Here is a 24,033-nt window from a genome sequence, read left to right as displayed (position 1 = left end):
TATCACTTATAAGGCAGTTTCATGGTATAAATCTTGAGAAACTTTGTAGCTGCTTACAAAATTTATCTTTTTAAAATTAGAGAATGTAAGGATTGTGTTTTTAATTTTTATAAAAAGCAGTCATCTTATATTTAGCATATGTAAAGTGGAGTAATTGTCCATAAATACAATACATAAAGTAGGTTGCTCCATGACTTTAACATTGTAAAATACTGATAATCTATCCTAATTTCACAGTATCTTTACTGTCATATATGACAGTCTATTATATTCAATTATCATATCAAAATGCATATATTTTTTATATTTACTGTATTTGCCCAGCATAATATGAGGGCTAAATATCAGGGAGTCTATGCTATAACTCTGCTTCGAGAAATTTATCTTTTGGAAAAACAAAAATAAAGTATACCAGAAAATACTAAATCGAGTATTGTTTATTACCCAGTATATCCAGTGTAAGCAAATATTGACAATAAGAGAAGGGATTACAATTATTAAGAAAGGTCCTTTGGAGTAGGAAGCACTTGAGACTGACTGGAGATAATGAGTCAATTTTATAAAAATGGTTCTAAGTCAGTTGAATATGTTTATAAGAAGCAGTTCAAAAAATAGATGGTTGAGCAAGTTCATAATAGAGCACATAAGACAAACATTGAAAAACTGAAAAATATTAAAATTGCCATATTAGACATCATTAACAAATACAGTAGAGGCACAATAGGTAGTCACCTTTGCTTATGGAATGGGGTCAGAGCTAGGGAGGACTTCACAGAAAAAGTGGAAATTGAACTGAGTTTTAAGGATTGAATAAAAAGTACATTGCTCAAAAGGAAAGGATGTACATTCTGTAGAGAGACAGCACGTACAGTTAGCAAGGCATGAAACGTCATGGCATTTGCTTGAAAAATTTTAGGTCACCTAATGTAGCTAGAGCATGGATTGTATGTTGAGAGTGGCAGGAGTTGAGGTTGGGGATGGAGGCAGTAGCCAGCTTATGGAAGGCCTTATATGCTAAAATAGTTTTAGACTTTATTCTGTAAATGGTGGAATGCTGTTAAGGATGGTATTATTATTGTTTATTATTATTGCTTTCTTCCTTGCCTTTCAATAAAATAAGTTTTAAGCCATTTCTGTAGGCTAGGCAGTTGTAATTAGATGCCTTTTTGAGGAACCAAACACCTCTCTCACCTTATGCTGGTATTCATGGTTCAAATGTCTAAATGTTCTTTTGGTTGTTTTGTGATATCATTTTTGTCACAGTAATCACTATTATGACCGTTGCGATTTTTCCTTCCCTCTCTTTATAATTAAACTTACATAGAGAGAAAACGTCATTGAATATAAGCACTGTTTGATTACAAAAAATGAGAATGGAGAATACAACCTCACTGGTACTAAGAAGAACTTCAGTAATCTTAAAGATCTTTTGAATTGCTATCAGATGGAAACTGTTCGCTCAGACAGTATAATTTTCCAGTTTACTAAATGCTGTCCCCCAAAGCCAAAAGGTAAAATAGATTTCTAGTTATTTTTAAAATATTGGCCATGGATGGTGTATATGGTGGGAGCTATTTTCAGCATGTTGATTTCAAAAGAAATAGGAAAGAGGAAGCTCCAAAAACAAATTAATTTTTTCCTGATATGTTGTACAGGCATCCTCTAATAGAATTGTTCAGTTTGGTTTGTGTTTTCTAGAAGTGACTTAAAGTTTTGTAATTCTAAAATGTACTTAAAAAAAATAATTTCATGGTATCAATAAGTCACTTATTTATTGAACTGAAAGACCTCAGTACCAAATTCTCATATGTTATTCTAAGTAAAAACTTTCAGATTCTTTTAGAATTTTAATTTCTTTTAAATTATCTTTTAAAATAAAAATAGTAAGGTTGGAAATCCTTTAAAGTAACAGGCATATTAAAATTATTATTAAAGTTCCTGAAAAATTATACTAGTTAAGGAAGGGATTATAATTTTGAATATATAAAATAACTGGTTAGAGTACATCAAAGTTCAATGAATAAACTCCTAAAATAATTTTCTATGAAAAAAAATGAACAATAAGAGGCTGTTAAGCATTTCTTGTATATAGAACACATTTTATTTTATCCCTTTGGAGCAATTTATATCCTCAGTGTGTTTTGATTTTATATATATATATTTTTTTCATTCATTCTGTCCTTTTTTTTAAACAGATAAATCAAACCTTCTAGTCTTCAGAACCAATGGTATTTCTGATGTACCAACCTCACCAACATTACAGAGGCATAATAATGTGAACCAAATGGTGTTCCACAAAATCAGAAATGAAGATCTGATATTTGTAAGTCATTAGATGCTGATTATTGTCTTTTTGTCTTTTTAAAACAACAACTGTTTTCTTCATTTTCTAACCCACATTACATTCATATGACATTTGGAACTCTTTTATTATAACCTATGTTATAAAAATTTTATAGCAGTTCACATATTTTTATTTCTTGTGAAAATGTGATACCGAACTTAAGTTAATTATTTTAAGAATGGAATTGTATTCTCTTTTCAGGAATTAAAAAAATTTTTAATAAATTAAAAATTAAAAGTCTTCCTCTAAAAAAGTATCTTAATTCTCAAGTTCTCAAGAAAGTAAGGGAAGTTCAAAGAAGGTACTGAAAACAAAGTAGTACATAAGAGCTGATGTTTGGCCACAGAACATTTTGGGGGATCAGGATTACCAGGACCCTCACGTAAATACATCCTCAGTGAAAAATATTTGGATTGTGAAAAATTCACCTGCTAGCAAAAAGAGAAGAGTGTTGTATGTTTTAGTTGAGCTCTTAGTTATGAAAAAGTCTGTCCTGAGAATTTGTAATTATAAACTTTTGAGTTTGGGTTTCTTTATATCACCTGCATGGTTTGAGAAACCCTAAGCCAATAAATTAAATTAACAAGTGGTATTCCCCGAGTAACACCCTGTGGTGGTTGGCAGAGCAAATATAAAATCTTTTTGGAAGAATATACTCTTAACCTAGGCCACCGAAGATTCCCAGTTAAAATGACTCCAAACATGAGCTTTTAATTGAAAATTTTAAAACATACAGAGAAATAATTCCGGATTAAGCAAGAGTCAGAAGACCGACAAATATCAAATTATACTTCAAGAGCTTCATATAACAGACTTTTCAGATAGAGATTATAAAATACATATATATATATGTGTGTGTGTGTGTGTGTGTATATATATATATATATATATATATGTTTAAAAATAAAAAAGGAGTTGAAAACATGGGAAAAACCAAGACATCAAAACAGCCCAAAAAGATTTGGTGGGGGGGGAAGTATAGAAATGAAAAATACACTCATTGACATTAAAAAAATGAACAAATTAAAAAGCAGTTACTCATAGTTGAAGAGAAAACTAGTGAATTGAAAGTTAGATCTGAAAATTATTCAAAGGCAGCAGAGAGGGAGAAAGAAATGGAAGTTATGAAACAGAACTTAAGGGACATGGAGAGTAGAATGAGCAAAACCAACTAATGTCTGAGTTCCTTAAGGAGACAATAGATAGAATTATCCAGAATTATAAAGATATGAATCCTTATGTGAGTAACAAGAAGCAGAGAGTTGCCAGGTAACCTGACTAACGTTACAAAACTAATAATAATAGATTGCAGGCAGCCCTGCTTCAGAGTGCAGTCTTTCAACAATTATTCTGTAAAGATATGCAAGAAGTACTAGTGGATTTTTTAAGACTGTTTGTCATTGAACATATTTCCTTATTCCCACTTCTTTCTCCATCTTTATTCATTCTTTCTTTCCATTTTTTCTGTTAAAGCATGAAAGCCTTGGCCAAGGAACTTTTACCAAAATTTTTAAAGGTGTAAGAAGAGAAGTAGGAGACTATGGTCAACTGCATGAAACAGAAGTTCTTTTAAAAGTTCTGGATAAAGCACATAGAAACTATTCAGAGGTTTGTATATTCCTTTTGTAGTTCATGTAGTTTATGATATTTAAAGATATGCTCTCATATGTACACAACACATTCATGTATGCAGCTTTTCAAAATTGTAATTTTTATAAGTATATATGTCAAGAACCTTTCTGAGGATGTATTCTGGTGGGTCTAAAAAAATATGGAATTTTTTCATAATAACTAATTTCCAAACTAAATATTAAGCATTGTGTTATGTGTATTATTACATCTTTGTATATACTAAAGCAGTGGCTTTTAAATTTGGCTCCCCAGAGCTTCATGGGTTCCACAGGTTTCCTCTATAATTTCGCCTACTTAAAAAAAAGTTTGAAAGGCAGTGTACGTGAGGAGCACTCTAGGTGAAATGTTGTTACCTCTGGGCATCATCCAAAGATGCTAGCCAACAGAAACCCAGCTGCCAGTTGCCAAAGTCCTTAGTATAGTAAGATATCACCAAACATGATGTAACAAACATTTATGATACTTAAAATGTCTTAAAGGATGTTAGTAGAAGATAATGTGAAACATAGAAGCCGAAGAGTTGTTCTAATCCAGAACACCACAGTGTTGGTGATTGTGATCTTCAACAGCCATACCCAGAAGTTCAAGGCAAAGTTTAGTTGAGTTGGAGTGATGTTAATACCATGCCAGTTTCCTGACATAGTTGTTACACTATTTTATCTGCACAGCGATCATTCTTAATTTTTTAGGAAGTGTTACTTGAAGCTCCCATCCATTTACTGCAGTCCCACATCACTGTCTTTGGTGTCTGTCTCTGTTCGTACCTCTGTTCTCTATTCTAGGTGCTATGGGTCTAAGCCTGTTAATCTTGCATCATTCATGTTGCTCTGTACCAACCACTATTGTTCTTTCACATTGCTGTCCGCTTGAACCAAGCTTACTCAAGGTTTTCCTGAGAATGAATTCTAACATCAAGGTTGATGGCAGTTGTAACTCCATCTGAAGGGACCAAAGCACATTGTAACCTTATCTATAGTCCTGCTAATAGGAGAAAGTGCATTTCTCTTATGGCAGAGAGAATCTTTCTGAACTATGAATGCTTTTAGACACAAAAAATAATTCTTTTGCATCTTTTGTATATTTTTCTTTTCCTTAGTCTTTCTTTGAAGCAGCAAGCATGATGAGCCAGCTTTCTCACAAACATCTGGTTTTAAATTATGGAGTATGTGTCTGTGGAGAGGAGAGTAAGTAAAACGACTGGCTTCCTTATGTTAATGTTATGCCTTTCTCAGAACATCCATTTTTATTTATATAGAAAATTCAATTTCAGGTTAATAGATATCAATATAAACTATAACAGGAATTAAATATTGTTGAAACCAAAAACACTGTGGAACTGTTCAGTTATATCTTCTTATAAAGGAAACCAATGAATGAAATTAAAATGCAGTAAACAGTTTAATATGGCTTATGTTAAAATGCCAGAACAGTACAGTATTATAGTAAACAAAAGCAACCTTTTCTGTTAACCATAGCAATACAGATTATGGCTGGTTCAACATAACATTGTAATAACTGGCCATTTCAGTACAGATCTCTTTGAAATTATTAAGACAAAGCATATAAATGTTAGATTGAATTGTAATGGAACTGACTGAAATGATTGGATGTTGATATAGATATAATTTATGGCTAAATTTAAACTGTTCATAAAAACCCTCAAAAGTTTACATTCAGAAATTACTTATGTAATTAATTTCCCATTTTCCATTAGTAATGTGATTAAATATGCATCCATACTTATATAACATTTTTTCATGTTTTTGAAAGTTGATAGTCTTTTCAGAGGCAGTGGTTTTCAAATCTGTTCTGTAGAGGTATCTCAGGGGACTGATGAAATGGGAGTAAATCTAAATGCAGAGTGGAGAGTTCTGCCTCTCACCGCCAACTAAAGTGGTTCTGTATTTCTCTTTTTTATTTATTGATGTTTCCCATAAATTTTCATCTAGGGGAAAAAAAGAATATACTTCTTTACAAAGTTTGAAAACAATGTTTTAGAGCAAATAATCCCAGATCTTACATTTGCTTTTATACTTATTTCATTGATTCTGTGATACCTTTTTTTCACATTAAAAATATCTGAAATTAGGAAGTGTGATATAATTGATGGCATTTCATAATTTAATTGGCAATTTTTAAAATTTTATGACACATAATAATGGGACATATGACAGTCAGTGGTATCTGTGAAATATAGTAGGTCTTACATGCCACATAAAAAAGTTTTACTAAGCTCTTGCTCATTGTAACTCTTAGATCTTTTTTTTGACACTTGCCCTGATGTAAATTTCCCTGCAGTCAGTTCTTTATTATTGACATGTTGACTGTTCTCCAAATTAACTATAGGCATAAAAACTTTCATAACATTTGTTTTAGTTACCCAGCAAGGTCCTAAGGTAGTCTTGTCACCAAAAGTTGTTGTATATCATATGAAAACTAATTTTAATATTAGATGAAGCAGAATCACAATTTGGGATTCAATCTACATACATCTACATATTATTATACATAATGTACAATTATATATAATATTGTGTTTATATGTAATTGTTTAGACTTTACCTCTTTCTGTTGTGAATAAACTAAAACCCCAATATACATTTTATATAGCTGTTAACCTTTCTTTAAATTAGTGAATTTTACGTAGTTTAATCTCTTTACCTATATCATCACATATAACTATAAATATAATTATAAAAGTTTAAAATTATATATATTTTACTGTACTGTACGTGAGCCTTATTATTATCATTATATTTTAATGCAGATATTCTGGTTCAGGAGTTTGTAAAATTTGGATCACTAGATATATATCTGAAAAAGAATAAAAATTCTATAAATATATTATGGAAACTTGAAGTGGCTAAACAGCTGGCATGGGCCATGCATTTTCTAGTAAGTAATTATTATATTCTTTTGTCAACTTACTGTTTTAGATTATGAAGCAATGTGAAAGGATCTTGACGTGGGACCAAGAAATAAATCTGTAAATGGATGCCGAGTCATTTAAAATAATCTGTGTTAGTTGATGAAAGGGATTATTTTAGGCGTATATTTATGTGAAATCAATTTTGAAAGAAATAGTTTTGTCATCCCATCAATCTCTTAGAACTGCTGATAGACAGTCTGTAGTTTGTGTATCTTGGCTTCAGAGAATTTAACGAAAAATTATCAAAAAAATGTTGTGCTAACTATGAATAGCAAAAAATCCCTGCAGAAAATACCTTGTTATGGTATTTGTGGGTAATTGGACATTATGTCCATTGAGAAAGCAGTTTTGCCAGAGAAGCAGAATACCAGAGGGCCAGCTAGTGATCAGATCCTTAAGAATGCACCTACTGAACAGAAACAGTATTTCTTGCTGTTAACTACCACCTACAAATATATACTATTTAAAATCTCAGCTTAATAAAGTGAACTGGCATTAAGTAGTTTTAAAAAGTATTCGTGGGACTTCCCTGGTGGCGCAGTGGTTGAGAACCCGCCTGCCAATGCAGGGAACATGGGTTCGATCCCTGGTCCAGGAAGATCCCACATGCCCCGCGGAGCAGCTAAGCCCATGCCACACAACTACTGAGCCTGCGCTCTAGAGCCCGTGAGCCACAACTACTGAGCCCATGTGCCACAACTACTGAAACCTGTGCGCCTAGAGCCTGTGCTCTGCAACAAGAGAAGCCACCGCAATGAGAAGCCCACTTACTGCAATGGAGAGTAGCCCCCGCTCGCTGCAACTAGAGAAAAGCCTGCGCGCAGCAACGAAGACCCAATGCAGCCAAAAATAAATACTAAATAAATAAATTATTTTTTTTTAAGTATTTGTTTCTTCGTGGGTATAGAGCATTGTTTCACTTAAAATGTAAAACACAAAGCACGGTGATGCTATAAAATTTCGTTTTATTTTCTCAAAGTGCGCCTCCAATTAATGTTTATTAATACTGTTTTCTTATTTTTACTTTTTAAATCCATTTTGGGGTCTTGAACATATTAAGTGCTCAAATTATTTGTGGATTAATATTTGAATGTATATGCATTTAACTTTAATAGGAAGAAAAAACCCTTATTCATGGGAATGTGTGCACCAAAAATATTCTTCTTATCAGAGAAGAAGACAGGAAGACAGGAAATCCTCCTTTCATCAAACTTAGTGATCCTGGCATTAGTATTACAGTTTTGCCAAAGGACAGTAAGTTCTACAAGGATCGAATTTAACTTTATTAAGCTTCGCTTAGAAAGAGGCATAAAGATCAGACTGTTAATTTTTCTCAAATTCTATTTTATTGACATGTTCTTGATTAATAATAAAATTTAGTTACCATTTTTAGCAATCTAAATTAAGTTATAGTTACATCCTAGTCTCTGTTTCTCCTTTCTTATAAGCATGTTTCTATGTACTGTAAGATGATTTTTTTAAAACAGTGTTAATCCCTAATTATATATGGAATATTGGATTTTATCCAGTTTTATTGTGAAATTTTTAAGTATCATTCTTTGAGCCACAAGTAAATTCTTCTAAATTTTTCTTCTCTTTAGTCGTTAAATAAAAATTTGAGAAGATATATTATCAAGTTTGAATTTTTTATTTAGTTTAATTATTCAGCTAATTTATGACTTCTTAGAACTTTTGTGTTGATAACCTTCTCCTTAACACAATTAATTAAAGTAAAAAATTCAGTCAGATAATTGAGAGGCATTTTTTTGATCCAAATAGTGTTGTAATTGTATTTCATTACATTAGCTAATTTCTCTAATTGAATGTCTAAACTTAGAATCCAAAGTTATCAACTTTTGTACACTGATGCATGGTTTCCTATTTCAGCCAGTAGTACTTAAACTTGGTGCCTTTATATGAAGTGAAGACAGAGACTGTAGGGCAGAAAATGTTATAGGATCTTAGTTAGATCTGATACTCAGGGGGACTTTACCCTTTGGAATGGGATGTGAAGAAAGAGAATATATATTCATATGGTGAAGGAGAAAGGACTCTGTACTCTCTTAATTATACAGCAAAAATTATTAACATATATAAGAGTTTTTTAATTGTGGGAACTCTTTAACCATACTTTGTTCCTATCATTTGAAAGTTCTGCAGGAGAGAATACCATGGGTACCACCTGAATGCATTGAAAATCCTAAAAATCTAAATTTGGCAACAGACAAATGGAGTTTTGGTACCACTTTGTGGGAAATCTGCAGTGGAGGAGATAAGCCCCTGAGTGCTTTGGATTCTCAAAGAGTAAGTTCATGTAAACGGTGAAGTTGGAATTACCTTGTGATCCCTGATATTTTTTGCACATGATTTGATATTCTTTAGCCCATTTTATATAAAAAAGGTTGATACGGCATTTATAATTTATTATCAACATGTGGTTCTTTAATTATAGAAACTACAGTTTTATGAAAATAGGCACCAGCTTCCTGCACCAAAGTGGACAGAATTAGCAAATCTTATTAATAATTGTATGGATTACGAACCAGATTTTAGACCTTCTTTCAGAGCCATCATACGAGATCTTAATAGTTTGTTTACTCCAGGTACGTATTGATGGAGCAATCTTAATGAGTCTCCAGCTATCTTTCTATCTTTGTTATATTTAATAAATCCTTACTAATTTTGTAATCCCCTCTGGAAAGTTCCCTGATATCTTTTTGACCCTCTTAATTTCTTACGTTCATTTGACCTTTCCTACTTTATACATTTTCTGGTCTCACTGATTGTGAAGTATTTCCATTTTTAAAAAAGGCTTTTTCCCTTTTAATAACCTCATTTTAGTTTGCCAGTTAATGAGTAGTAAACTATAGAAGTTTATTTGACTTATTTGACTTTTTAAAAACAATTCTTTGTTTTTTAACTAGTTCTCATATATTCTGTAATTGATTAATTTTGTAAACATGAGGTAGATTTGTTTTTGTTTGTCCTCTCCTCCTTTAAAATACATAGCTAAATATACATGTGTCTGACCTATAAGTATTTCCTGTTCCAATATTATTTACTCTTCTCACCACAAAAATCGGCATATAATCTTACTTTATAACTATTAAAACTACCTATTTTGGAAAGTATTCATTTATCCTTTGCAAAAATCTTTACTGAAAACATGTTAGATTATGGTTATAATTCAAGGCTTCCATTAACATAATCAAAACTATTAGAGTTGCCCTGTATTGATTTGTATTTAGTATTTCTAACTCATTCTGATTATTTTGGTCAGCTTGAATATGTATTATTTTAACCTAGAGAATGGATTTGCCAGGTTATGGTAGAAATATTCTTTATTTCTCCAGATTACGAACTATTAACAGAAAATGACATGTTACCTAATATGAGAATAGGTGCCCTAGGGTTTTCTGGTGCTTTTGAAGACCGAGACCCTACACAATTTGAAGAGAGACACTTGAAATTTCTACAGCAACTTGGCAAGGTAAGATGTCAGAAGATTTTTAAATAGTTGAAATATAATCGTAAAACATTTTATTTAGGGAAAAAAAGGCTTAAGAGATTCTCTAAAGTTCACTTTCCACAAAATTTTAAAGACTGTTTGTATAACCAACAAGGATCTACTCTATACCACAGGGAACTCTGCTCAATATTATGTAACAAGCTAAATGGGAAAATAATTTGAAAAAGAACAGATACATGTATATGTATAACTGAATCACTTTACTCTACACCTGAAACTAACAAACATTGTTAATCAACTATACTCCAATATAAAATAAAAAGTTAAAACAAAGTGTTTGTAGAAAAAAGGTTTAGTTGTCAGATGTTGAAGAAATGCTGTGTTAAATAAACAGCTGTCTTTACTGAAGAACTTCTCAGAACCTTTAACATGTACTGTGCATTGAACATTTTCAAGAGATGGATAAATTAGGCAGTATTTTCCCCAATTAATTTGACCATGAGACTCTTGGTAGAGGGCGCTTTGGTTATGAGATACAGAAAGGAACGATTAATTAAGCCTCTCCACCGATGTCCTTTTTCAGTCATCTCAGAGAGAAATAATTAATCTGCTTGTTCAGAGTCTAGATGTTGACTGGACCATGTTTACTAGCAGACAGTCTCTCCCTGCTGAAAGGTCACACAGTCATGCATAGCCTGACATATTTTAAGTAAGACCAAGAAAATCTTAGTTCTTAGCAGGTCCAATCATAGTGGTAAAGCCCTCTTTCTTCCTCTAAGCTTGCTAGTATAGGGCTCTGTACCATGTAGCTTTATGAACTGGATTTTGGCTTGGATGTATTATGAAGGCCTCACTTAGGTATTGAATCTAAACTAAATGTTCTGATCCAGCTTTACCAGAGCTAAACATTGGGTGTTATATTATGTATTGGCTTAGTTATATTAATACCTTGCTGTCATTCCTGGTTTGTAAAATAGTCTCAGGAATGTTTCAAAGTATGTAGCAATGACAAAAAAAAAAGTATGTATTTGGGTGTATTAGTTATCTATTGCTGTGCGACAGATCACCCTAAAACGTAACAGCTGAAAACAAAAAAGCATTTATTATCACACAGGTTAGGCGAGTCAGGAATCTGGGAGTAACTTAGCTGGGTGGTTATAGCTCAAGGTCTCTCACTAGACTGTAATCAAGGTGTCAGCCAGGTCTTGCAGTCTTCTCTGAAGGCTTGACTAGGGGAAGGCTTACTTCCAAGCTTACCACATGGCTATTGACAAGGCCTCAGAATATCTGCTTCCAAGCTCACTTACACGGGCCTCTCCACAGACTGCCTCACAACACGGGAGCTGAGAGCAAATACCCAAGATCGAAGCCATTGTGTTTTCATATCCTAATCTCAGGAGTGGCATCTTATCACTCCTGCCATATTCTGTTCATTAAAAATGAGTTAATAAATCCAGCCTACACTCAAGGGGAGGGGATTTTAAAAGAGCTTGAATGTCAGAATGTAGAGAACATTGGGAGATAATCACAGAAGCTGCCAACCACACAGGCTGACCTTGGCTTAAACAGCAGACATTTATTTCTCGTAATTCTAGAGGCTGAAAAGTCTAAGATCAAGGTTCCGGTAGGGTTCAGTTTCTGATGAGGGCTCTTTTCTTGGCTTGCACATGACCACCTTCTCACTGTGTCCTTATATGGCAGAGAGAACTGGTGTCTCTTCCTCTTCTTATAAAGGCACCAGCCCTACTGGATGAAGGACTCACCCTTATGACCTTATTTAATCTTTATCACCTCTTCACAGGCCTTATCTCCAAATACACTCACATTCAGGGTTAGGACTTTATCATATGAATTTGGGGGGATGGGCATGGACATTCAGTCTGTAACATACCCTTATTCCATATAGCTCACTGACAGTGACATCAAAGGCTATATTGTGAAGAAGAAAAGTTCTTCCTGGAAGTTAGTGATAGAAATTTAGGAATTCCCTGGCATGTCCCTTGGCTTATCTTAAAAATTAATGTTAATGATTTGTTTAAATGCTTTTTTGAAGTTTTTATATTTCAGCCTGTAATTCCTTTTGAAGAAATTAAATATTTAAGTTTACTACTCACCTATTGAAATATTATCTCCTTTTCTTGTTCTGAAAGTTGTTTAATGTGAGTTTCGAGATACATCTTCTAGCTGCTGAAAATTGCCTGTATAATCAGAATTTATTAGTACTTTTTCTAGAAAACTTGCGATTTCTATCTTAATGTGATGTATTATTTAGGGTAATTTTGGCAGTGTGGAGATGTGCCGGTATGACCCTCTACAAGACAACACTGGAGAGGTGGTGGCTGTGAAGAAGCTCCAGCACAGTACTGAAGAGCACCTCAGAGACTTTGAAAGGGAAATTGAAATCCTTAAATCCTTGCAACATGACAACATTGTAAAGTACAAGGGAGTGTGCTACAGTGCTGGTATGTTGCCCATTGATACCTTTTTTGAACTCAGGGTATGTCTTTGACATCCTGGGTAATATTGTAGAAACTTATAATGCCTCCAGATCTGGACTTAAAATATTCCAGTACCCAGCGAAAGAAGCATTCTGTATGACTGGAGATTGTACTTGGTGTTAGGAAGTCCTTGACTACTTGATTGATCATTCTCTTCACTGAGGATGGTGGTTACCATTCTTGCTTAAACTTACCAAGGGAATGTCATTTTTAAAGAAAGAAATTTTCTGTGAAAATATTATTTTTTTAAATTAGATGCTTTTTATTCAGTATAGATGAAGAGAAAGGAAGTTTTCTCATCAGCTTATTTTGGTTTGCATAATGGGTTACAGAAGATTAAAACATAACTATTTTTAAAACTTCTATTCAAATCTTTTTGATTCAAAAAGTCATTGTTCTTGGGCTTCCCTGGTGGCGCAGTGGTTGAGAGTCCGCCTGCCGATGCAAGGGACACGGGTTCGTGCCCCGGTCCGGGAAGATCCCACATGCCGCGGAGCGGCTGGGCCTGTGAGCCATGGCCGCTGAGCCTGCACGTCCGGAGCATGTGCTCCGCAACGGGAGAGGCCACAACAGCGAGAGGCCCACGTACTGCAAAAAAAAAAAAAAAAAAGTCATTGTTCTTAACTACTACATCACCTTTAATTTTATAATCAGGTTTTGTCATCTTAGACTCAGATTTTTTTTTTTATTAATGACTCCAGGACTTCCCTGATGGCACAGTGGTTGAGAATCCACCTGCCAGTGCAGGGGACGTGGGTTCGATACCTGGTCCAGGATGATCCCACATGCTGCGGAGCACCTAAACCCGTTTACCACAACTACTGAGCCTGTGCTTTAGAGTCCGTGAGCCACAACTACTGAGCCCACACACCACAACTACTGAAGCCTGCACACCTAAAGCCCGTGCTCCGCAACAAGAGAAGCCACCACAGTGAGAAGCCCATGCACTGCAACGAAGAGTAGCCCCTGCTCACTCCAACTAGAGAAAGCCCCTATGCAGCAATGAAGACCCAATGCAGCCAAAAAAAAAAAAACCTCCAGTCATGCTTTATTATTATTTTTTTTTTAGGTTGCACTGGGTGTTAGTTGCAGCTCCAGGGCTCCTTAGTTGTGGCACACAGGCTCCTTAGTTGTGGCATGCTAACTCTTAGTTGCAGCATGCATATGGGATCTAGTTCCCTGACCAGGGATCAAACCCGGGCCCCCTGCATTGGGAGTGTGGAATCTTATCCAGTGCACCACAAGGGAAGTCTCTTAGACTCAGATTTTATATATCTTTTAAGTCTTTTTTTTTTTTTTTTGCGGTACGCGGGCCTCTCACTGTTGTGGCCTCTCCTGTTGCGGAGCACAGGCTCCGGACGCACAGGCTCAGCGGCCATGGCTCACGGGCACAGCCACTCCGCGGCATGTGGGATCTTCCCGGACCGGGGCACGAACCCGTGTCCCCTGCATTGGCAGGCGGACTCTCAACCACTGCGCTACCAGGGAAGCCCTTTATGTCATTTTTATACGGTTGTTTTCTAATAGTTCATCAGTAAAGTATAGCAGAGTAAAACGTTATGTTCTCATTTGTGTGTTAATAGGCCGGCGTAATCTAAGATTAATTATGGAATATTTACCATATGGAAGTTTACGAGACTATCTCCAAAAACATAAAGAACGGATAGATCATAAAAAACTTCTTCAGTACACATCTCAGATATGCAAGGTACCTAATATCCTGGCTGTTTGTTGTAGATGAAGAGAATATGTTGAAGTAATTATTAAGAAATCCTCTAAGGTTTTTCTTAGATAATTAAGGGAGTAGAAAGATACAAGACTATTTAAATTGTTTATGTTTATAAAGCTAGCTGAAAGAAAAATGTTATTTTATTCATAGGGTATGGAGTATCTTGGTACAAAAAGGTATATCCACAGGGATCTGGCAACGAGGAATATATTGGTGGAGAATGAAAACAGAGTTAAAATAGGAGATTTCGGCTTAACCAAAGTGTTGCCACAAGGCAAAGAATACTACAAAGTGAAAGAACCTGGTGAAAGTCCCATATTCTGGTGAGTATATTTTAGTACAGTAAAATGAAGTTTTGGAGCACAAACTTCAAACTTTATTTTTACTATTAATAGTTTGTCATTTATATATTTATAGTAATAATCAATGAAGTTATTTCCTATGTTTTCCTCTGGGAATTTTATGGTTTTAGGTCATACATTCAAGTCTTTAATCTATTTTGAGTTAATTTTTGTATGTGGTATAAAATAGCGGTCTAATTTCATTCTTTTGCACATGTCTGTCCAGTTTTCCCAACACCCTTTATTGAAGAGACTGTCCTTTCTCCATTGTATGTTCTTTGCTCCTTTATTGTAATTTAATTGTCCATATATATATGGGTTTATTTATGGGCTCTCAATTCTGTTTGGTTGATCTGGGTGTCTGTTTTTATGCCAGTACCAACCTGTTTTGATCACTGTGGCTTTGTAGCATATCTTGAAATCAGGGAGCATGCTACCTCCAGCTTTGTTCTTCTTTCTCAAGGTTGTTCCCTTTCTCAAGGGATCTTTTGTGGTTTCGTACAAATTTTAGAATTTGTTCTAGTTCTGTGAAATATGTCGTTGGAATTTTGATAAGAATTGCATTAAATCTGTAGATTGCTTTGGGTAGTATGGACATTTTAACAATATTAAGTCTTCCAATCCATGAGCATGGACTGTCTTCCCATTTAATTGTGCCGCCTTTGATTTCTTTTATCAGTGTCTTAAACAGTTTTCACTGTACAGGTCATTCACCTCCTTGGTTGAATTTATTCCTAGATATTTTATTCTTTTTGATACAGTGGTAAATGGGATTGCTTTAATTTCTCTTTCTGTTAGTTTGCTATTAGTGTATAGAAATGTCACTGGCTTGTGTATATTGATTTTTTTGTTTTTGGTATCCTGTGACTTTACTGAATTTATTAGTTCTAAAAGTTTTGTTTTTTTTAATTTCGTGGAGTCTTTAGGGTTTTCTCTATATAGTATAATGCCATCTGCAAAGAGTGACAGTTTTACTTCCTCCTTTCCAATTTGGATGCCTTTTCTTTCTTTTTCTTGCTTAATTGCTGTGACTAGAATTTCCAATACTGTGTTGAATAAAAGTGGTGAGAGTGGGCATCCTTGTCTTGTTTCTGATCTTAGAGGAAAGGCTTTCAGGTTTTCATTGTTGAGTATGATGTTAACTGTGGGTTTGTCATATATGGCCTTTATTATGTTGAGGTAGGTTCCCTCTATACCCACTTTGTTGAGAGTTTTTATCATAAGTGGATGTTAGAATCTTATCAGTTGCTTTTTCTGCATCTGTTGAGACAATCATATGGTATTTATCCTTCATTTTGTTCATGCAGATGTTGAACCATCCTTACAGCCTTGGAATAAATCCCACTTGATCATGGGATATGATCCTTTTGATGTATTGTTGAATTCAGTTTGCTAATATTTTGTTGAGGATTTTTGCATCTATATTCATCCAGGTATTGGCCTGTAATTTATTTTTTTACGGTGTCCTTGTCTGGTTTTGGTATTAGGGTAATGTTGGCCTCATAACATGTTTAGATGTGTTCCCTCCTCTTCAGTTTTTTTGGAAGAATTGAGAAGGAAAAGTATTGAATCTTATTTGAATGTTTGGAAGAATTCATCAGTGAAGCTGTCTGTTTCCTGGACTTGACGTTTGTTGGAAGTTTTTTGATTACTGACTCAGTCTCCTTACTATTCAGGACTATTCAGGCTTTCTATTTCTGTTTCTTCACGATTCAGCCCTGGTAGATTATGTGTTTCAAGGAATTTGTTCTTTCTGGGTTGTTCACTTTGTTGGCATATAATTGTTTGTGGTATTCTCTTATTATCCTTCGTATTTCTGTGGTATCAGTTGTGACTTGTCCTCTTTCGTTTCTAATTTTATTTATTTGAGCCCTCTCCTTTTTTTTCTTGGTTAGTCTAGCTAAAGACTTCTTGATTTGTTTATCTTCTCAGAGAACCAGCTCTTGGTTTTATTGATCTGTTCTATTCTATTGTCTTTTTAGTCTCTATTTCTGCCCTCATCTTATTATTTCCTTCCTTCTACTACCTTTGGGCTTTGGTCTTTTTCTAGTTCCTTTAGGTGCAAATTCAGGTTGTTTATTTGAGACTTTACTTGTTTCTTGAGGTAGGCCTGTATTGCTATGAACTTCCTTCCTAGAACCACTTTTGCTGCATTCCATAGATTTTGGTGTGCTTTATTTTTGTTTTTATTTGTCCCTAGGCTTTTTTTCTCCTTTGATTTCTTCATTGACCCATTAGTTGTTTAGTCGCATGTTGTTTAATCTTCATGTTTTTGTGGTTTTCCAGTTTTCTTATTGTGATTCCTAGTTTCATACCATTATAGTTGGAAAACATGCTTGATATGATTTCAGTCTTCTTGAATTACTGGGACATGTTGTGGGCTAACACATGATCTATCCTGGAGAATGTTCCATGTGTACCTTAGAAGAATGTGTATTCTGCTGCTTCTGGATAGAGTATTCTGAACATATCTGTGAACTCCATCTTATCTAATGTGTCATTTAAGGCCAAATGTTTCCTTTTTGATTGATTTTTTTGTGAATTATCTATCCATTGCTGTAAGCGGGGTGTTAAAATCCCCTACTATTATTATACTGCTTTTAATTTCTCCCTTTAGGGCCAGTAATATTTGCTTTATATATTTTGGTGTTCCTACGTAGTGTGCATATATATTTATAAATGTTTTATCTTCTTGCTGGATTGACCCCTTTATCATTGTATAGTGCCTTTCTTTATCTTTTATTACAGGCTTTGTTTTAAAGTCTGTTTTATCTGCTGTGAGTATAGCTACACCAGCTTTCTTTTCATTACTTTTTCCTCACATCCAGTCTGTGTATGTCTTTACTTCTGAAATAAATCTCTAGGCAGCATATAGATGGGTCTTTTTTTTTTTTTAATCTATTCAGCCACTATATGTCTTTATATTGGCTAATTTAGTCCATTTACATTTAAAGTAATTGATAGGCATGTACTTATTGCCATTTTGTTTATTGTTTTCTGGCTGTTTTTATAGTTCCTCTCTGTTCCTTTCTTCTTTCTGTCTTCCCTTTGGTTTGCTGGATTTTTTACAGGCCAGTACCTGGATGAACATATATGCAAAAATCCCATGTGGTTTGCTGGATTTTTTTAATATTATGTTTAGATTCCATTCTCATTTTCTTTTCTGTGTGTACTGTAAGGTTTTTCTTTGTGGTTACTGTGGTGTTCACATATAACATTGTATGTATATAGCAGTGTCTTCTAAGTTGATAACAACTTAAAATGTAAAGCAAAGCTTTACATTTTTACTCTCCCCCCTGCCACATTTTATATTTTTGATGATGCCTTTTTATTTTATTTTATTTTATTTATTTATTTATTTTGCAGTACGTGGGCCCCTCACTGTTGTGGCCTCTCCCGTTGCGGAGCACAGGCTCCAGACGTGCAGGCTCAGCAGCCATGGCGCACGGGCCCAGCTGCTCCGCGGCATGTGGGATCTTCCCAGACCGGGTGCGAACCCGTGTTCCCTGCATTGGCAGGCGGACTCTCAACCACTGCGCCACCAGGGAAGCCCTGATGATGCCTTTTGCATATTCTTATTTTATGCTTCCCTTAAGTATTACTGTAATTTGAGTTAACTTTACTACTTTTGTCTTCATACTTGCTTTATAAGTGACTGAGCCACTACCTTTACTATATGTTTTCCACTGAGATTTTTATTTTCATATATTTTCTTATTATTAATTAGTGCCATTTCTTTTTTAGCCTAGAGAAGTCCCTTTAACATTTCTTATAAGGCCAGTTTAGTGGTGATGAAATCCTTTAGCCTTTGCTTATTTGTAAAATTCTTCATCTCTTCTTCAGTTCTGATTGATGATCTTGACTGGTAGAATTGGTAGAGAATTCTTGGTTGGAAAGTTTTTCCTTTCAGCATTTTGAATAGGTCATCCACTTCTTTCTGGCTGATAAAGTTTCTGCTGAAAAATCTGCTGATTTAGGGATTTCCCTTGTACTTAATAGGTAGTGTTTTGGGGGTTTGGGGGGCTTTTTGTTTGTTTGTTTTTGCTGCTTTTAAGATTCTTTATCCTTAACTTTTACCATCTTAATTGTAATGTGTCTTGGTATGGTTCTCTCTGGGTTCATCTTACTTGGAACTTTCTGAAATTCTTAGACCCAGAATGTCTGCTTTCTTCCCCAGATTAGGGAAGTTTTCATTCATTATTTCTTCAAAATTTTCTGACCTTTTCTCTCTTTCTCTTTTCCTTTGGGACCTCTATAATGTGAATGCTGTTCTGCTTGATGTTGTTCCAGAAGTCCCTTAAGGTATATTCACTTTTTTAAATTCTTTTTTCATTTTGCAACTGTGTCTGGGTGATTTCTATTTGTTTCATTTTCCAGCTTGCTGATTCGTTCTTCTGCTTCATCAAGTCTTCTGTTGAAACCCTCAAGTGTATTTTTCAGTTCAGTTATAACTTCTATTTAGTACTTTCTTATATTTTCTACCTCTTTGTTTAAGTTCTTGCTGTGTTTATCCAATCTTCTTCTGAGTTCAATGAGCATTTTTATGACCATTGCTTTGAACTCTTTGTTGAGTGAGTTGCTTAGCTCCATTTCATTAATGTCTTTTGTCTTTTTCTTTGGTTTGGAACATATTCCTCTGCCTTCTCATGGTGCATAACTTTCTCTATTTGTCTAAATTCATTAGGTGAAACAGCTACCTCTTCCAGTCTTGTTCTTGTGTAGGAGATAATCCATAGGGCCCAGAAGCACAATCTCCCTGGCCACCAGACCCAGGCACTCACGGGTGTTCTTCACGTGGACTGTGCACACCTACAAGCTGTGGTGGGGCTGCTGCTATGATGTGGGATGTGTGGGATTTGGGGTGCTCACCTGCTGGTTGTAGTGAGCTGTTGCATAGTGTGGACTGGGTTTGAGGCACTTGCTCATCCCAGTTATGGTGCAGCTAGTGTGTGGGGAGGGTGGGGTATCGTGTGTTTGTCCAGCCCAATTGTGGTGTGACATCTGCACTGCGTAGGCAGGGCACTCAAGGTACTCGCTTTGGCTCAGTTGTGGTTCAGGGTGGGAGGAGCACACCTACTGGTGCTAGGAGGCTAGAAGAAGGGCACCAAAAATAGTGCCCACTAGCTGTATCACCAGCAAGTTAGAATGAGATTTCAAAGATGTCATCTACCAGTGCTTTTGTCTCCAGAGAAAGTCCCGTTAGGTTCCTGCCTCTCTAGCAGCTGCTCTAAGATCAGTAAGTAGGTCTCCCTCTCTTATGGTGTAGGTGTTTTCACACTGTTGCTTTTGTGCTGTTTCTCATGGTAGATGGGTCTGTGTGAGCTCTTTAAGAGTGGGTTCTTTGTTCCCTACAGTTATGTGGTTCTCCTGGACTTAATCCCCATTGATTTTCAAAAACAGATGTTTTAGGGGCTCGTGTTCCCAGTGCTGCACTCAAGGGTTGAGGTACATTATTTGGAGCTCAATCCCTTTACTCCTTCTTTTTTTTTACTCCAAAAAGTTACATATTTTTGTTATCCTTCTGATTTGCTCCTGGGATGGGGTCCTGGGTGGGACTGTCTCTCTGCCTCTCCTGCCTGTTTCAATGAGTCTCTTTTATCTTTTGTTGTGGAGGTGCTGTTCATCTAGTTATCATACACTTTTCAGAGGAAAATTACTTCATGTGTAGATGTAAATTTGATGTGTCTATGGGAGGAGGTGAGCTCAGAGTCTTCTTAGGCTGCCATCTTGAACCCCTTACACAGGAGAATGATTTATAATGTCATTGTGAATGTGTTTTAAAGAAGACTTCTTATGTTTTAGAGATGCATACTGGGATAGTTATGGTATGAAATATGGTTGAAATACTGTCATATCCAGAACTCATTTCATATAAATACTGTTGTGTGCAGGTCGGGAGTAGTAGATAAAACAAGGTGGGCAATGAATTTAGCTAAGTGACAGGTACATGGTTGTTCATTGTTCTCTAATTTGTATATGTTTGAAGTTTTTTATAATACTAAAAACATTTTAAAGGAATATCCTGATGATAATTATGAGCATTAGCATTATCTAATTATTTTTAGGGTTTAAGTGAAACTAGAAAATAAGACTTATCTAAACTTGACTGTCTTATTTTGGTCATGTCCCCAGTGATACATGAATTTCATTCTGTTTTTCCAGAATGAGAAATTAGAGAAGTTAAATGGAATTAACTAGCAATCCATAATGATTAGTTATATGGATTTCCAGTGATTTTGGCATACTTAGTGAATACAATTTAATAAATACTTATTAAGCACCTACTTATAAAGCACCTACTGTGTTCCAAACATCATACAAGGAAATTGGAATAAGAAGATAGGATCAGCATCAGAAAAAAAAGAACTGTCCCTTACAAGGAAGGCTGAACTAAGTGGAAAAGTTTGATATGGCGTGGAAATTCAACTGACAGGTCCACTATCCATAATCCTTTGCCTTTTAAGGTCTCTTAGTTTAGGAAAAATCAAATGTGTAATCCAGTCATTGCAATGCAGTATGTAAGTGCAATAATGAAGAAGATGATGCAAAAACATTAGAGTGCAGTAATTCTGCTGAGGGTTTAAATTAATCAGAGAAAACCACAACTAAAAGATGACATTTCAACTATTGATTAATAGTTCACCAGATGGACAAGAGGAAGGGTATTCCATGAGGAGGATGACAAGAACAGCAGGATAAGCAGGGTTGTAAGTGAATGGTGTTACCACAGAACAAACGGAATAATACTGCGTTCTGTGTGCCATGTTAGTGCGTTCAGACATTATTCATTAGACAGTGTGCAGGTGGGATATTAGAGGCTTTATCCAGGGATAATGGTGAGATTCATATTTTAGGAAGATAGCTCTACTTTTGGTGGAGAACAGCAGTTCTCAAAGTTTGGGGACCTCTGGTACACCCTTTAGGGAGTCTGTGAGGTCAGAAGTATTTTTATAATAATACTAAGATGTTATTCCCCTTTTTCACTCTCATTTTACACATACAATGGAATACTACTCAGCCTTAAAAAATAATGAAATTTTGCCATTTGCAGCAACATGGCTGGACTTAGAGGGTATTGTGCTGAGTGAACTAAGTCAGAGAAAGACAAATACTGTATGACACCACTTATATGTAGAATCTAAAAAATACAACAAACTAGTGAACATAACAAAAAAAGAAGCATACTTACAGATATAGAGAACAAACTAGTGGTTACCAGTAGGGAGGGGCAATATAGGGATGGAGGAATGGGAGGTACAAACCATTGGGTATAAGATAGGCCAGCAGTCCCCAACCTTTTTGGCACCAGGGACCGATTTCGTGGAAGACAGTTCTTCCACGGTGGGGGGAGGGCAGTGGATGGTTCAGGCAGTAATGGGAGCAATGGTGGGGATGGTTCAGGCAGTAACGCTAGTGATGGGGGATGGTGGGGAGCGGCAGATGAAGCTTCACTCACTCACCTGCCGCTCACCTCCTGCTGTGTGGCCCGGTTCCTAACAGCCTGCAGACCGGTAGTGGTCCACAGCCCGAGAGTTAGGGCCCTTTGAGATAGGCTACAAGGATGTATTGTTCAACATGGGGAATATAGCCAGTATTTTGTAATAACTGTAAATGAAGTATAACCTTTAAAAATTGTATAAAAACTTTTTAAAAAAAACCACTCACAGAAAATGTCTTCTATTAAACCAACATTAAACTTACAAAAACGTAAAACATACTACTCTAAATACAAAATTTTTTGTTTTGGAAAATAGTTATTTTTTTATAAAAATGTTATTTATGCTACATTACTGGGTTTATACTTTTACATTTCCTTAATTTTGTAATCTAATATGGTAAATATTGGTAAATACAACCCACATAAATGAAAGCTTTTGGGGCACTTCAATAACTTTTAAGAGTATAGGGGACTTCAGACCAGAAGTTTTGAGAACTAGAGGTATAGAGGGTACATTGTATTGAGAAGAGGCTAACAGCAGAGAGAAGACTAGTTAGGCAACTTTGATTGGTCATTGATTTTCAAACCCTTTGTGCATATATACCCATTGAAAGAATTATCAAAAGCTATATTCTTTCTGGCACATTTTTAAATTGATAGCTAATTTTTTCCTTTGTAAATTTAGATGGTTGTAAATAATATATTTTATAAAGTATTGTAAATAATGACATTGAAGTATGGTACATCAATCTTTTAAATGTATACAAGGAAATCCAGACACCACAGCAATTTGATACCCATTGTCACCCACTTAAAAATGTATAGGAACAGATGTTCTTCTTGATAGAAACTTTGCATTATTCCTTTTTCTTCTTAAAATTATATTTCCACTTCCCATCTCAAAATTTTGTATAATGTATTATATTTTGTACTTGGAAAATCTTTTGATTACCTATCTCCGTTGTAACCAAAATAAACATATAAATTTAAATTAATTTTAAAATTTCCTATGACCACAAAAAAAGTATTCACCTTTTTATTCCAGATTAAGTTATCATCGAAATTACTGCCAGGATGAAATTTCCAAAGCAATATAAATGAATTTGAATAATTCTTTAAAATTTTTTATTGGAGACATTTCTTTTTAAAAAAAATTTTTTAACATCTTTATTGGAGTATAATTGCTTTACAATGGTGTGTTAGTTTCTGCTTTATAACAAAGTGAATCAGCTATACGTATACATATATCCCCATATCCTCTCCCTCTTGCATTGGAGACATTTCTTAATAAATGGAGCTTTTCTTTCCCCTCCAACTAGTCCATATATCCTTAGATAAATATTATTTACTTCTATAATGGGACCAGATTCCACATAAATTCTAATTTTATTTCTGTATTTGTAAACATGGAGAAAACTTTTTAGTATAAATAAGGAGATGGGAAAGAAAGAAAGGAGTTTTGTCATAACAATGTCTCTCATTTCTGTGACTCCTGATACGTACATAGCAAAACAGTATATAGTGATCTACCAGTAAAATTTGTTAGCTGGCAATTTCATTAGATCCATTCTTTTTTCAGTTTCATTGAAAACGAAGAATTAAACCCACTTGATTTTCAAAAGTGGATTTACTACCAAATCATTAGAGTCATTC

At 35.0% G+C, this 24,033-nt stretch overlaps 1 protein-coding gene across 7 annotated transcripts in view; it reads left to right on the top strand.

Annotated features, from left to right (window-relative positions):
* Positions 1 to 24,033, top strand: part of LOC101275108 (tyrosine-protein kinase JAK2) — a 375,537-nt gene that overhangs the window by 343,013 nt on the left and 8,491 nt on the right. For all 7 annotated transcript variants that reach the window (XM_049711311.1, XM_049711312.1, XM_049711310.1 and 4 more), the window contains 12 exons: positions 1,325 to 1,511; positions 2,196 to 2,323; positions 3,818 to 3,952; positions 5,073 to 5,160; positions 6,744 to 6,871; positions 8,021 to 8,159; positions 9,058 to 9,209; positions 9,358 to 9,508; positions 10,259 to 10,395; positions 12,647 to 12,836; positions 14,456 to 14,580; positions 14,752 to 14,924. In XM_049711311.1, coding sequence (XP_049567268.1) covers positions 1,325 to 1,511; positions 2,196 to 2,323; positions 3,818 to 3,952; positions 5,073 to 5,160; positions 6,744 to 6,871; positions 8,021 to 8,159; positions 9,058 to 9,209; positions 9,358 to 9,508; positions 10,259 to 10,395; positions 12,647 to 12,836; positions 14,456 to 14,580; positions 14,752 to 14,924 — 1,733 coding nt within the window. The remainder of the gene's footprint in view (positions 1 to 1,324; positions 1,512 to 2,195; positions 2,324 to 3,817; positions 3,953 to 5,072; positions 5,161 to 6,743; positions 6,872 to 8,020; positions 8,160 to 9,057; positions 9,210 to 9,357; positions 9,509 to 10,258; positions 10,396 to 12,646; positions 12,837 to 14,455; positions 14,581 to 14,751; positions 14,925 to 24,033) is intronic.

The sequence above is a fragment of the Orcinus orca genome, chromosome 6 (genome assembly GCF_937001465.1).
Source record: "Orcinus orca chromosome 6, mOrcOrc1.1, whole genome shotgun sequence".
Lineage (NCBI taxonomy): Eukaryota > Metazoa > Chordata > Mammalia > Artiodactyla > Delphinidae > Orcinus > Orcinus orca.
The sequence above is the reverse complement of the archived record's forward strand: the minus strand, read 5'-3'. Positions and strand labels throughout refer to the sequence as shown.